Below are 16,989 nucleotides of genomic sequence, written 5' to 3'. Positions count from 1 at the left end.
ATCCATTTCTCATTTACAGAGAAAACAAATTAAAATTACACCCATTTAGTCACTTAATTCAAAATAATTTAAATTAACATTATCATAATACCAGCATGGTTGATATCATCAGCAGGGAAATTTTTCTTGTCTTCATTAAAAAATACATTTTGAAATTGTCATTTTAAACATTTTTCATATTGGCAGGTTAGCCTGAGAACATTCAACCAGATGTTATCCTGTTATAAATGTTTGTTTGTTACAGCATATGTTTAGTTTCTGCTGTAGAACCACAATGGATGACTAAGTGTAAGACCATCAATGGCAAGGCAGGGTAACAACAGGTCAAGATGTTACTGGTCCAAATACCAGTTGTTGGACAAAGTAATTTACGATGTGAATTCCCTCTGCTGTGGATTAGGGTAATGATTATTACAGAGTACTTGAGTGTGAATGTCAGAGCAATCAGTGTGACCAAGCACCTAGGATTCATCAGCACTGGAACAGATATGTTGGGTTTTATTCTGCAAGGTATGCTTGTAACAAATTGTTAGTTAAAACATTGGTGTTTTGAGAGCAGTGACTAATGATGAATTGCTTTTCTACCGAAGCACTGATTTCCTACTCTAACACTGATTAAGTGAGAACTTTGAAATACAAATTATGTGATCAATTACCATTTCTCATGGCAGCGGTGAGAACAACAGTGCCTCCATAATGTTTGGGACAAAGACCCATCATTATTTGCCTCTGTACTCCACCATTTGAGATTTGTAATTAAAAAATTGTGGTTTATCAACATGAGGACCATAGTTGTGCCAATGAAAGTCAAAGAAGCCATTATGAGACAGAGAAACAAAAATAAAACTTTTAGAGACATCAGCGAAACCTTGGGCTTACCAAAATCAACTGTTTGGAACATCATTAAAAAGAGAGCATTGGAGAGCTTACTAATTGCAAAGGGACTGGCAGGCCAAGGAAGACCTCCACAGCTGATAACAATTCTCTCTATAATAAAGAAAAATCCCTTAACACCTGCCCGACAGATCAGAAACAGTTTTCAGGAGTCGGGTGTGGAATTGTCAATGACTACTGTCCGCAGAAGACTTCATGAACATAAATACAGAGGCTACACTGCATGAAAACCACTGATTAGCAGCAAAAATAGGATGGCCAGGTTACAGCTTACCAAGAATTATGTAAAAGATCAACCACAGTTCTGAAAAATGGTCTTATGGACAGATGAGACAAAGATTAACATATCAGAGTGATGGCAAGAGCAAAGTATGGAGGAAAGAAGGAGCTGCGCAAGATCCAAAGCAAACAACCTAATCTGTAAAACATTGCGGTGAGGTTGTTATGGCCTGGGCATGTATGGCTGCTGAAGGTACTGACTCACTTATCTTCATTGATGATACAACTGCTGATGGTAGTAGAATAATGAATTCTGAAGTGTATCGACACATCCTATCTGCTCGAGTTCAAACAAATGCCTCAAAACACATTGGCCGGTGGTTCATTCTACAGCAAGACAATGATCCCAAGCATACTGTTAAAGTATCAAAGGAGTTTTTCAAAGCTAAAAAATTGCAAATTCTTAAGTGCCCAAGTCAATCACCCGATCTGAACACAATTGAGCATGCATTTTATATGCTGAAGAGAAAACTGAAGGGGACTAGCCCCCAAAACAAGCATAAGCTAAAGATGGCTGCAATACAGGCCTGGCAGAGCATCACCAGAGAAGATACCCAGCAGCTGGTGATGTCCATGAATTGTGGACTTCAAGCAGTCATTGCATGCAAAGGATATGCAACAAAATACTGAACATGACACTGCTGTGTCCGAAACATTATGGTGCCCCAAAATGGATGGACTATGTATAAACACTGCTGTAATTTCTACATGGTGAAATCAAAATGTATTCTACTGGCCTTTATTAAAATCTGACAATGTGCACTTTAACAACATGTGATTTTTTTTTTTTTTCTTTCCCTATTACAAATCTCAAATTGTGGAGTACAGAGGCAAGTAAATAAATGATGGGTCTTTGTCCCAAATATCATGTAGAGCACTATTTCCATCTTAATGCAGCGGCATTTTACGGTTTCATTTCTGGTGGTTGAATAATTTAGTAATGGCTATAACCCCAGAATGACAAATGTTTTATATGCAAATATGAGATTTTGAAAAAAAACTGTTGAAATAAATATTAAAGCTTGATGCTATACGTTTCAAAATACAGAAAATAAAGACACAAATTTTGAAAAATAAAATCAAATGACATTGCGCTCTTCAGCTGTTTATGTTCTGATAACTTAATATCTTAACAACAATAATCACCAACATATTGCCACACTCAAGACAGTTCCATGTTTTGTGTGTTTGCAGATTACATTATCGGTGTAAGGTATGAAGTGATCACAAAACTCAGAACTGTTTAACTCAATTTTCATACACTTTCAAAATTTCAAGAGCTCTTCAAATTCATGTGACATTTGCTAAACAGATACGAGAACGACATGCAACCGCTGAAAAAGGTGAGTTCACACAACAAAGGATTTACTTGCGGTAAACAATAGAGAGAATAATAACCTGGAAATATGCCAGCGTGCCAATTTCTGAGTGACAATCTTTGAAAATGTTTACATTTTTAGAATACACTTACTCCACAAAATTGTGTTACTCTGTTGAATTTGTTCTGGATTAGAGGTTTTTTGTTGAAAAATTTGTTTCCACTTTAGGCCTTGCATTATTCTGTAGGTCACTTTTCTTTTTTTTTTTAAATCGTGGTTCCTGAAGAAGGTTGAATCTTCCATAATTGTGATACAGCAATTTAATCACATTGACTCAATACAATAATAAAGCCATCTAAATGTTACACACATTCCTTAACAAATCCAGAATGAATTCACCCAGACAGGTATGTTTGTGTGGACTGATGGAAGAGTGGGCATTGTGAAAATTAGCACAATGTGGGCAAAAATATCTTCCAAATCATTTTGAAATACCTTGGTGACAATGAGCAGCAATGAAAGGTAAGAGAGGTAGCATTTGGAATAGCTACAGGCAGGGTTACAATAGTGAATTAATTACATTTCATTTTGTTGGTGGCTTTATTTTCAATTTGACCAAATAAGCATCACCTATTTAAATAAACTGGAGTGAATTTGGTGCAGGATGACTAATGTTCAAGAATAGTATTTGAATCTCATGGCTGACAAACACTTTAATGCATCTATCATTAATAGCATCCTTCAGTGCATTCTGTTTCATAATCACCATACCATTTTTCTGTATAATAGAAAAATGGGGGAAAGCAGAAGTCCGGCACCTGCCGAGAAGGTACATTTATGTGCAACAAAAACAAATTGGATAATGGAGTGCAGTGGGTTCAAGCAACATGTATGTCTTTCAAATGGAGTGTGAGCTTTTCCAAACTAGTTATTGTAAACTGCTATCCAAGTTAATTTCCATTCAAATCCCATGTGAGCGAGTATCAATTACATGTCAAACCTGGCAAGGCAAATCAACAAGCTGGAAACATGAACCTTTAATGTGTTTAACAGAATATTTCTAAAACATTTGTCATATTAGTACCAGAGCAAACTATGATTTCTATTCGCCATTTCTACTCCACATTACTGTGATTCATTCAATTAACGATAAGAAAAAAAAAAGCATTTTAAAAGTACAAGAAGTCTTTGAGAAAAATTTAAAAACTGTTATTTTCTGCAATAAATGAGCTGAAGGTGATGCTGGTCAATGTTTGTTGATTGGTAGTGAGATAAAACCATCTCATTTAGTTTGCTTGCTCTTCCTGTATTAAACGTAGGTCCAGCTATGCGAGATGTACTCTTTCAAACTTCTGAATGGTGGTTTTTGATGATGGCATAACAAGAACCAGCAACACAATTAAAATCGATAATACTGTGGCACAAGGCAAGCACGTGGAACAGTTGTCTCTGACTTTTTGTTCTAACATGATCTGCTTGTTCCACCAAAAAAATGCTTTCCAAGCAGATTGTGCACTTGCTGAAGGTTTGATTATGTTTCAAGTTTATGGGTCCAGTTATTAAAGCCACACGTAGGACTACTGTCTTCCGATCATTGCACACGCTAGTGATAACAGCACTGACACAGCAAAGTTTTACTCGTAATACACTATCTTCTGCTCTTGAAATTGAAAGGCTGATCATACTTAAGCGCTGTCACAGCATCTGTTCTGCACTGACAAATATTTCGTCCAGATAAAAGTCATTTAAAAAAAAAAAAAAAAAAAAAAATCCTCTACCTCCAAAAATGAATAGCAGCAATTAATCGACAGTCTGGGACGGAACCATCAGTCTCATGGGTTTTGGGCAGATGAGAGGAAATATTAAATTAAAACTTAACACAATGTAAAAGTGTTTGTCTACGTAACTTCTGAAAATCTTTACATTCAAGCTATAAAAAGAGAAATACCTCAACAATCCTGTTGCATTTCTTTCTCCAGAGGTAATTATGGCACGATTATCAGTTTCTTTACTTTTCTCATTGCACACTTAGGTGGAGCAATAAATTGTATCTATACAAAATCCAGCCCCCCCCCCCCCCCCCCCCCCCTCCATATAGTGTTGTTGCAAAATGACAGGTTTTATTTAGAGATGTGCAGACTCCCCTGTAGTTTGGTATAGCTTTATCCTCATACTCAACTGAATTTCTGCAGAGTCCATAGGACGTTCTTCTTTATGCTTGCCTTTTCTTCCCCAATTTCATTTTGGGATTGAAATAGTGTTGTCTCAGATCCCAGCTGTCAAATCTGTGATCACTTGTCCTTTCACCAATTTCCTAAGGAATTCTTTTTCTTTTCCAATATTATGAGTCCAAGACTGAAAATAAATTAAATATCAACAGTTAATTTCAATTGAGGTAACAAGTACTTTGACTATGCTTCTTGCAGTTTTGTCAAATTCTGATAAACACAGTTATCATTCCAGAATCCAACCGATTAAGTTGGTTCCAAAGTTTTCTAGTATTTGCATATTTATCCAAAAGCTCAATTCATCTTTTATTGAATATAATAATTATAAAATGGAAACTGCAGAACATAAGGGACAGGAATAGAATTAGGCCAATCGGTCCATCAAGTCTACTCCACCATTCAATCATGGCTGATCTATCTTTCCCTCAGTCAGTCGATGAACTGTTTCCAGGTAAAGTTAACATAGTTTTTACTATAGTTATCCTGTTTGGCATTAAAATGTGGAAACATCAGGAACTGTCGTGGAAAAAATGGATCAGTTTGAAGAAGGGTCCTGATCCAAAATGTCACCTATCCATGAGTTACTACAGCACTGTGTGTATTCTAATATGGAATATAATTTCAAATCATTGCATCTTTATTATGGACTTTTCAGATAACCTAAATACTTTTGAGTTATATACTTACAGTGTAATGAAATTGAATTTCCAGAAACTTTCTAAGAACATTTCAAGTTAGTTTCAATGGAAACTCCAAAACAATTTGCACGTGGACAATAATGATATTGTAGTGTAACACTCTAAAGTGCTTTGCAGCAGGAGCCACAACCCACAAAGAAACATTGGGTTAGATAACACCAGTTTATGGTAGATCTAAAGGTAAGAGACATATAGACAGATTTACATGCAATTTGTGATGATTGTTAGTTTTTTGATATGGATCATCAAATATCATAATTACATTTTTTTTCCTTTCTCAATCTTATTTCAGTATTTTGAAACAAACTATAGAAGCACAGCACACTCGGTCAAAAAAAAATCTCTTGGCATGTGGGACTTTTGAGGTACTTATCCACAGCCATCTGGGAGTACGGAAAGCTCGAGACATATTCTATTAAGCAAGAAATAAGTTAAGCCGTTGATCCCGTGCCCTGGGTTTCCCTTGATAATACCCTTGAATTGTGCAACTAATCTGTAACATAAAAAGCTAGTATATTATATGCCCCTCTAAACAAAATATCTTTAAAACATATTTATTATAATAATAAAGACTCCCAATTCCAGGTGAAAAACTGGTGGACTAGAAACTTCCCGATTTTAAAAACTCCCATGATAATCATTATAAAATCCACCTGATAGATTGTCAGCTTCTCAACTTTAAATCAGAGCTGCAAAATCCAACCAGAATATATCCCTGGTTGGTAGTATTAAACACTTTGTGTTGTAGCATCAGCAAACTTTTACCTTGTCTAAAATTTATTCCATTCATTTTAAGAGGCAGGGTACAATACATTCACACAATATTGTATATACATTACCACCGACTTGGGTGGAACTTCAAGAGTCTGAAATTTAATTCAGGGCTGCATGAAACATGGAACTGCTCAAATTAAATATGCTCTCTGGCTCTCCACCATCTTTGCTGCTTGACCACCCATTCAGATTCCAAACTAATAGTATGCCCACTTAACGTTATTGCAAGTCTGTAGGAAGGAATTGCAGAAGCTGGTTTAAACCAAAGATAGGCACAAAATGCTGGAGTAACTCTGTGGGACAGGCAGCATCTCTGGAGAAAAGGAATGGATGATGTTTCGGGTCAAGACCCTTCTTTAGACTAGTCGGGAAAGGGAAATGAGAGATGTAGACAGTGATGTAGAGAACAAATGTATAAAAGATATGCAAAAAAGTAACAATGATAAAGGAAGCGGTTTTAAAAGTGAGAATGAGTACCTGGTGCGACTTGGATGGGGGAGGGATGAAGAAAGGGAATGCGGGGTTACTTGATGTTAGAGAAACCAATTCATACCACTGCTGCACAAGTAAAATATGAGATTTTTAAAATGTTCTGAGTTTTTAGTTCTTTCTTTTTAAAATTGATTAAACAATTTTATTTTTAAACCAGCCAACAAAGACCAGTCCTCCTGCAATGATTTTCAAAGACGTTCAGGGAGTTTTGGGGATGGGGCTCATTCTAGCTCATCCATGACATAACATTATATAATCTAAGTCCCTGGCCGTGCTCAGTTCCACCAAACACCTCCAGGGTCACATAGGCCTGGAAGAATGGGCTTCTGATTTCCGCTGAGGTCAATTTGGGGAAATGGAGAATGAGTTAATCGTCTTGCAATGTTAAATAGTCTGCTTTTAAACATATTACAATGCATAGAATGTAAAGTTTACTTCAAAGACCAGCACCATCTTTCAAATGACTTATCCAGATACTCCATCAGTTGAAAGAAGCAGAACCCCAGAAATTTCTGCTGCGGTCATAAGCTTTTTATTCATTCAATGTATTAATATATGTGGGATAATTGGAACCTCTGGTTTGGTTCTCATTCTACTTTCGCTCCCCATAATTTATTCAAAGGTAAAACCTGAAATGATGTTACTTGCATGATATAAAATTAATCCACTATATTTTATCAGTTGAGCATAGAAACGCCACTCTACTGGGACTTGACACAGTAATTACAAGGCAATGCAAGTCAGTAATCTATGCCCTGTGCCTGAGCCAATATCGGAACATGATACGTGGTTGCAGATGTGATATTTAATTAGGAAGAACATACTTAAATCACTCTTTAGTCTTGACCTTGAACACCAAATTTGTTTCCCCCAAAGTCCTTTTGACCTTATTCCAGGAACAAATTGATTTTTAGCATATTGTAAGTAGGTAATAAAAAATACAAGTAATTTTATTAGACTATAATGCTGTTTCTAGTACTTCCAAGACCTTTATTCAGTCTCTGATGATTTAATTACTGTACAAGTTATTTACAATATATATTAACGATTTAGACAAAGGAATTAAACGTAACATCTCCAAGTTTGCAGATGACACAAAACTGGGTAGCAGAGTGAGCTGCAAGGAGGATGCTGAGGTGGCAGGGTGACTTGGATAGCTTGAGTTGGCAGATGCATGACAGATGCAGTATAATGCGGATAAATGTGAGGTTATCCACTTTGGTGGCAAGAACAAGAAAGCAGATTATTATCTGGATGGTGCGAGATTAGGAAAAGGGGAGATGCAACGAGCTGCTGCTGCTGCTGCCCGACCTCCGGAGATTGGGAGGCTGCTGCTGCGGGTCTGCGGACGGCGGCACCGGGAGCCCGCGGCTCCCTGGAGGGAGACCGCTTTTCGGGGCTTGCAACGGCGACTTCTCCCGCCCGAGTTGCGGGGTCGAAGAGCTCCTGGAGCGGGGCCTAGCATGCGCAACGACTGTGCGAGTACCGGGGCTCTAACACCAAGACGGATGTGCGACCTCGCACCACCCGGCGTGGCTTTAATGGCCGCGGGACAATCGCCATCGCCAGCCACTTTGGTCTGACATCAAGAACAGAGAAAGCAGATTTTTTTGGCCTATCCATCACAGCTGGTGATGGAGATTAGGTAAAATGTAATTGTGTGCAACGGTCTATTTGGGTGTCCTTGTACAGTCACTGAAAGCATTCCCCCTTACCCCACCAATTCCCCTTTTCCCCCTGGCATATTTGGACCTCAGGGGTACAAATGACAAATAAGAAAGACAATTGACTATGACTTGGCCTTTTATAGTCAGAAAGTAATTGAGGTATAACAGCAATGAAAAAAGCAAATGGCATGTTGGCCTTTTATAGGGAGAGGAATTGAGTATAGCAGCAAGGAGGTCCAACTGCAGTTGCACAGGGCCCTGGTGAGACCACACCTGAACTAATGTGTGCAGTTTTGATCTCCTAATTTGAGAATGGATTTATGTTCATGAATTGATGCAAGTTCAAAAGGTTAACTTCTGGGATGGAGGGACTGACATATGATGAAAGCATGGGCATATATTCACCAGAATATAGAAGGATGGGAGGAATTCTTATAGAAACATATACAATTCTTAAGCGATTGGACAGGCGAGATGCAGGAAAAATGGCCCTGGTGTTGGGAGAGTCCAGAACCAGGGGTCACAGTTTAAGTACAAGAGGTAGGCCATTTAAGTCTGAGATGAAGAAAAACATTTTTACCCAGAGAGTTGTGAATCTGTGGAATTCTCTGCCATAGAAGGCAGTGGAGGCCAGTTCACTGGATGTTTTCAAGAGAGTTAGATATAGCTCTAAGGTCTAACGGAATCAAGGGATTATGGAGAGAAGGCAGGAACGGGGTACTGATTTACGATGATCAGCCATGTTCATATTGAATGGCGGTGCTGACTTGAATGGCGGTGCTGACTCGAATGACCCACTCCTACACTTATTTTCTATGTTTCTACTTTTAGCCGAGTCTTTCACCCCTGCCTGTTAAGCAAGCGATCTGTTCAAGGGCATAATCCCAGTTTAAATCCTTGAACAGGAGTGACCATATTCTTCCAGCATCAAATATTCAGTGATACATAAAGGTTGTACTGCAGGGAGAGGTGGGGATGCTGGATGTTGTCATTCACGGAGGAAAGATAAAAGGATGTTCAGCAAAAAATTGTAAATAGATCATCTTTTCATCTCTTGAAAAATGTTGGGATTTATAGAGGTCATTTTTCTGGTCTTTAATTTCTCTCGGAGATTCATTCTGCTTTCCAATCTCCCCTCTGTATCTCTACAGGCTCCTTCAAGTAGAACAGTATTTCACAGGAACAGTATGAGCACAGGAACAGGCCCCTAAAGCCCGCGCCAAACGTGATGTCAAGTTAAATTAATCTCTACCTGCACTTGATCCATATCCCTCTTTTCTCTGTAATGTATATCCATGTGCCTACCTAAAATCTTCTTCAACATCACCTTTGCATCTGCTTCCACCACCACCCCTGGCAGCACCTTCTACTTCCATCCGATATATCTGTACTGATCCACTTCCAGCCTCTCCAGCAATTGCTTCACAACTGACAGTCATGCCGTGTGCTACTGAGTTGCTAAGCTTTGGAATTTCTTCCTTAAATCCCTCTGTGCCTCTGCTTCACTTTCCGCCTTTCCCAAATCTCTATGATTGGTCGACTGCTCTTTTTTTGTTGTGTAGATTGCCACAAATATTTTTTCATTTAAATGTCTTAGGATATTTCCGTTATGTAAAGAGGCACTGCATGAAAGTTGTTTTTGCACAGATTAGAATTGGCTTTCAGAAACAGGCTTGCGAGCTGTAGTTCTGACCAGCTCACTATGAATCTAAATGTTCATTAAGGGCCTGTCCCACTTAGGCGATTTTTTAGGTGACTGTCGGCGATTGTCATAGTTGTAGCAGATCGCCGAAAAGCCGGCGACTGGGCCCCCCTTACGACAATGTCTACAACAACCTACCACCTAGTTGACATCACGTTACGGCAAGCTACCGGCGACCCATTAGGACGTCCACCTACGACCACACAGGCATCAACCTACGACAACCAAAGTCAACGGAAGTTCACATGCGACAAGCTACGACCATGTCGGTGACAACTGAAGAGAATTCAGTCGGCGGTTGACATAGGTAGTCGCCAATGGAATTCACCGCGGTCAGCACCGGCGATAACCTACATCACCTGGTTACAACCTACGTCATCCTGATGACCTACTACCACCGCACCTATGTCATGTGAATACAAACTAAGATCCATGGGGTCAAAACTAATGTTGCTGCTAATTTTTCAATATGTTGAAAAATTATCGGCGACCAGAACGACGTTATGACTTGCAGATATAAAATAATTGCATAAGTGGGACAGGCCCTTTATGTATACACATTTTTGCTAAAATTGGTGGTCCTGGATAGAATACTATACTTCTGCTCCCTTGCCCCATTAATTCAACAAAGATAATGATTGCAGTTTAAAATCTCTGCACCTGTAGTCCTCTTCAGGTGTACTTGCAAATCTCTTTTCACCTGAGAAGTTTGAGGAATGCCTGGCACCAATTCTGTCAAGCAGGAAACTGTTGATTATAGTTCTCAGTAAGTTAAGAAGCAAATGCTTTTGAAAAAATAATTCTGGAGCGCAGCAGTTCCACTGGCTTATTACATTAAATAACCAAATTTTCTTGTTTTTCCCACTCAAATTTGTCTAGACTGAAGTGATTTGTATACTCCAGAGATTCTGCAAACTATAGGGCCACAGACAAAGAATTAGGAAGTGACATTATCCTAAAAAGTTATTTTGCAGCTGATATGGGCCTGATGGACTGAATGGCCTCCATCTTTACCATAACCTCAATGATTGTATTATATTCGCCCGCTTATGATTATTTGACATTTGTGCCACTTTATCAAAAATACAATGTACTCTGAATCTTTCCCAGATGTTACTCTCACTTATGGTTGATCCAAAAATCTGTTCCTTTTATCTCCCCCTCACTTTTCTTTGTTACACTAATACATTTGCAAGACCTTTGTTTCCTTTCCCACCCATCAAAGAGTTCTTGACAAAGAGTTCTTGAAGCTATACCTGAATGGACAAAGCAGGACAAATCTCTTTTAAATTGATGCAGTAGCGATGCACTTAAAGGGGATTTTACTGCAACGTGAGCCCACACTAACAAAGGTTTCACAATGGAACATTGCATTGTTTGACTGTGGAAAACTGATATGGAAACGTTCACTCAACAGGGTGAATATGCCATTAACGTGTACGTGTGGAACCCCAAATCTTAGAAACTGTAGCAAGAGTATCATCTACCTACAACATAATGTGTCTACAGAAAATGTAGTCACATGAAGAAGTGGCATTTTAATTGAATACCTCTACATTACACTGCAAGGTAGTTTACAATAAAAGAGTTGTTAAAGATGTTTACTTTCCATAAGAATATTTAAATAATAAAATGTAAGCATGTTAGGCTCAGCTTACCTAGTACATTAAGTAACTTTCAGAATTTTACAGGATATCAGAAATGTGACACGCAGTTCAGAAATAAATATTGCCCTCTGCTAATCAAATCCGTTCTACTTGAATCAAGAGATCTATAGCTTACTTTCAACTGAGTTGAACTTTTCTGGATATTTACTGCAATTTGTAATAGTGGAGAATTTGAAGTTACATTGAGGTCATATTGTATGAACCAAAACTTGGATTCATAAAATTTTCAGTGAATTATACGTGAGCTTCTCAAGACCTATTGATTATTTCCACTTGAAGTGCTGGTCTGAGAATTTGGTGGACAGGACATGAGGTTCCAATTTATTCAGCAGTGTATGAGTCTTTATGGAGTTATTTTACATTGCTAGATTTACCCCCCCCCCCCTAATTATATAGAGCAAGTTGTTATTTGTATAATGGGGCAAAATTCTTTGCTGTGTAATTGGGTCAAGTTCCAGGTTTACTCTTCATGGTCAGGGATAAAGTGCACATAAATTAAAAAGTAACATTTCCATTGCATCTGGGACATTTTAAGATATATAGCAATATGCTGCAGATAAAAAATATATATTTAGTGGGTGGCTTATTGGTTCAACCTTTGGGATTTACGGTTGTTTTATATGCTTTGTGGAATCTAGAGCAGTAACAAATACTCAAATCGCAAACAGCTCATTGAGATACAGCTTCCAAAAGTAACTTTTGTTTTATTTCTTGGATCTAGCTTGTCTCATTATGTGCCAATAGCTTGAACCACTTATAAGATTGCAGATATAAAATAATTGTCTGGTGCCCTTTTTAAAATAAAGTACCGACTATCGGTCTTTAACTGTGTGGTTGTCCTAATGCATTTTTTTTACATGTCATTAATGTAGCCCTCAGTGATGCTTGGTGTTGTTCATAAGAAAGGATTAACAAGTGTGACGAGTTTACTGATAAGAATTTGCTGAGGATTACCAGGAAATTCTATACTCCAAACAGGGATATATTACAGGCTAATTTCTGTATGAGGAGGAATGTCACTCAAGCATGTAAGCAAGCTAACTCCTGAATGAAGGGTTACATGACCCTTTGTATGGTCTTTGCTGAAGTAGGGATATGGATGAGAGGATAGGCTAAGAGTAAAGATGGTAAATGGTAGTCCTTTGAAGGAAGGCATATTCAACAATTAAAATCACAGAATGATTTTTATACTTTGGCCATGGTATCACCTTGTGCCAGGTATTATTGTAATTGCAAAAGCTGCCTGTCATTGTAATATTGCCTGAGTACATCACAGTTTTGCTTTCAGAATTGCTATGTGTGGAAATAAGACACAAGATTAGAAAAGTCACAAGAAGCAGTTGTGAGCCAGAATGGTTGTATAGGTTATAAAATTAGCCTTCCTATACTACGACAGGGATTTAAAAAAAGATGAGACCACTACTCATCACTCATTCAGTAGTAAAATGATCAATTATTTTACCAAACTAGAGTGTACCCTGTCGATTAGCACCACTGCACTGGAAAGAAAGCTGGAACTGAAGTGGCGTATAGCAATGAAAAAGACAAATGTATTCGATGATGAAGTAGCCTTACAACTGAGGCAGAATTTGTTGTGGACCCAACTATCAAGATCACAGCTTGCATCGTTTCTGTGCTGTATTTCTAAAGTCTAACCCACAACCTTCCCAACTACCTGTATCTCCTGCCCCATTAGCAGTTGATGAGTGTGCCATATTTGCCTCGGTATCCACAGAAAACAAGTCATCCTTGAGCCCCCAAGGAACCACCTAAAGGATAAACTCGGCACACCATGCTGGGAGGTGTGACAATCAGAGAAGGACAAGACACTTGTGTGACATCCTGATGTCTTTTCTCCAATTCATACATGCTGAATATTCACTGAAGACCTAATGCCAAGACACCAGATTTCTTATTCAAATAACACATTAAAAAAACAAAACAACCATTCAACTAGAAGATAACTGTAAAAGATTCTGCTACATTTTAATGCAAAATGATATAATTTATATTCTTCCATCACCTCATACTTGAAAGTTTTACATCCTATTAAACCTCCAGTTTGTTTGCAGAAGGAGATAAATGTTCACTCTCCTTCCCTTTATTTCCCAGTCTTCTCTTTAAAGAAAGTTGAATGTAGAGCTGTGTATTTCCACAATTTTCAACCTTTATTTCATCTCTCCAGTTAACAGAAGATCCTTTCCTTGGATAAACTATCCAACTAGCCAAGGACTGCTCTCACCCCAACCATGGACTGTTTACCCTCCTACCATCCGGGAGGCGCTACAGGTCTCTCCGTTGCCAAACCAGCAGGTCGAGGAACAGCTTCTTTCCGGCGGCTGTCACTCTACTCAACAACGTACCTCGGTGACTGCCAATCACCACCCCCCCCCCCGGACACTTATTATTATTTTTATTCAAATCGTTTGCTATGTCGCTCTTCCAGGGAGATGCTAAATGCATTTCGTTGTCTCTGTACTGTACACTGACAATGACAATTAAAATTAAAATTGAATCTGAATCTATTGTTGCAGCATATTGCAGAACTTTAATAAAGACAGAGCAAAAAATATCATGGAAAATCCTTTGCAAAATTAAGATAAAAAATAATTGAAGGTTGGACAGTTCAGACTGTATCAGAAGTGATGTGCACCCCTCCCCACACCATGGTGCCTCCCATACTTTAGTTCTTCAAAGACTATGAATAGATCAAAATGCCTTTTGAACTTTCCCAATGGCTCAGATATTTTGATCCTGCATTCATTCACTTACCTTTAATTTGCTAAATTCATTTAAGATACACCTGCATTTCAATTTAATGCCATAACCCTCCACAAAAAAACTGCAAATAAAGTATGAATTATAAAAGTTATATTAAAATCAATATTCTAAAGATTCATCTATAGATTATATAACATTCATTGTATAGATTAATTTGTGAAGTACACGTTATATTGACTAACCAGTATTTCCAAAATCCCCCTTATCTTTAATCCCTCTCATCTTCAAGTTTATAAACATTCATCCTACGTTGCATTCCTTCAACAATGTAACATAAATATTGAGTGCAACATTCAAGTATCCAATTCCACTCATTTTAGAGAAGTGGAATAGCACCGAATAATATTTTCAGAAAGATTTTGATGGCTTCTTTTTATCTAGAAACAATTTCTTCCAGCATATGAAGGCTGATTGTTTGAACAGTTTTTGTGTTTGGTGTTTATAACACCAATACTAAGGTCTGACGCCTACCGTAAACCTACCAACTCCCACAGTTATTTGGACAACACTTTCTCCCACCGCCTCTTGCAAAGTTGCTATATCAATTTGTCCGTCGATGCTGCATCTGCTCCCAAAATGATGCATCTAGGATATCCAAGATGTCCCCTTTCTTTAGTAAACGGGGTTTCCCCTATACTTACATACGTCTTCTCTGTCCTGTATGTCTGCTCTTGCACCCCCTCCTGCAGATAAAACAATAATAGAGTGCCCCTGGTCTTACCTTTCACCCCACCAGTCTCCGCATCCAACACATCATTCTCCGGCATTTCCATCACCTCAAATGCGATCCCACCACCAGTCCCATCTCCACCACCTTCCACAGGTACCACTCCCTCCACAGCTTGGTTCACTCATTCCTTCCCACCCAAACCCCCTCACTGATACTTTCCTCTGCAGCCACAGGAGATGTAACTCTTGTCCCTGTATCCCCTCCGTCACCTCCATCCAGGGTCCTCAGCAGTCCTTCTATTTGAGATAGAGGTTCACATACACCTCCTCTAACCTCATCAACAGCATCCAGTGTTTCTGATGCGGCCTCCTGTACATCGATGAGACCAAGCTTAGACTCAGCGACCATTTAGCCGAACACTTGCGCTGGTTGATCTCCCGGTTGCTAACCATTTTAACTCCTCTTCTCATTCCCATTCAGTACTTTAAAAGCTATCCTAAGAAATCATATGTATAAATTCATTTGCATGATTAAAATGTTTCGAGTTTAATACATGCAGACAACATAGAACAAAACAGTACAGGAACAGGCCCTTTGGCCCATAATGTCCATGCCGAACATGCTGCCAATCTTATCTGCCTGCACACGATCCATATCTGTCCATTCCCCGCATATCCATCTACTTATCTAACAGCCTCTTAAATGCCACTATGGTATTTGCCCCCATCATCACCTTTGGCAGCGTGTTCCAGTCACCACTGCTCTCCAAGTAATAAACCAACCCCACACATCACTTTAACGCCTCACACCTTAAAGTTATAGCCTCTCGTCCTTGACATTTCCACCTTGCAGAAAAAGGGTCCAACTGTCTACCCTATCTATGCCTCTCATAAATTCTGTACACTTCTATCAGGAAATATTAGGAACCAAAATTAATTAGGAGAAACAACATTGTAACCAAAGTAATAAACTTGGTAATAAAATTTAAAGTAAATAATGAAGCCATTTAAAATTGAGAGAAACATAGAACTGTCTTGACGAGCATTGAAGATATGGATCTCGGTTTAATTCAAATAGCTTGCGGTTTGTTGGGATATGGGTCCTGTACAATTTTTAATTCTTATTAAATTTCATCCCTTGTGTGCATTTCTCGAGCCACAGATGTCAGAGAGATGAGAGATTTCATTCATTGCTCCAGTCATATGATACCAATGCAAAAGCCAAAACTCAGATTACCAGATTCCGTGGTTCTATTAGTCCTCATTTCATATTTTTCTTATATTTAGGATAGTAAAGGAAGCAGATTATTACAGTAAAAATCCATCACTTTTAAATAATTATGAGAGGGTGTCTAACTTAACTTTTCAAACAACATCTGGGGCTCTAAATTGAAACCCATCTGACCGGCAATATTATTATAGCGAAAGAAAGCAAGCAAGAAAAGAGAAATAAAAAGAAATAACACACATGTATTAGTGCCTTGCGTGACCTCAGGATATCCTGAAGTGCTTGACAGTCAATAAAGAATTATTCAAATCAGAACTGTTTTGACAGCCGGTGTGCCCGCTAATAGTAATAATATAAATTTTGCATGTGCTCTTCTGGGATATTTCTGTATATAAAGTGTGTCTGCCCATTGCAAGAGTTATTCAACTTCTTAAGTGATTTATCCTGGAGATGATACAAAGTGTTTGCCAAACTCTGGTTCTTTCCATCTATCTATCTAGCATAAAAGAAAGTCAAAACGTAATGGTCTAAGTTTTCAGATCAGCAGTGAACAAATAGTGCTCATCGTTGGCCTTGATGCATAGGACACAA

General features: G+C 38.5%; 1 protein-coding gene across 5 annotated transcripts in view; it reads right to left on the bottom strand.

Annotated features, from left to right (window-relative positions):
- Nucleotides 1-1,974: 1,974 nt before the first annotated feature.
- The window catches only part of LOC129700815 (CMP-N-acetylneuraminate-beta-1,4-galactoside alpha-2,3-sialyltransferase-like), a 389,167-nt gene continuing 374,152 nt past the window's right edge, over nt 1,975-16,989 (bottom strand). For all 5 annotated transcript variants that reach the window (XM_055641534.1, XM_055641538.1, XM_055641536.1 and 2 more), the window contains one exon: nt 1,975-4,847. In XM_055641534.1, the coding sequence (XP_055497509.1) occupies nt 4,758-4,847 (90 nt within the window). In that variant the 3' untranslated portion in view covers nt 1,975-4,757. The remainder of the gene's footprint in view (nt 4,848-16,989) is intronic.

This window comes from Leucoraja erinacea, chromosome 10 (assembly GCF_028641065.1).
Source record: "Leucoraja erinacea ecotype New England chromosome 10, Leri_hhj_1, whole genome shotgun sequence".
NCBI classification, from domain to species: domain Eukaryota; kingdom Metazoa; phylum Chordata; class Chondrichthyes; order Rajiformes; family Rajidae; genus Leucoraja; species Leucoraja erinaceus.
Note: the sequence above shows the minus strand (reverse complement) of the source record. Positions and strands in the feature narration are given on the sequence as shown.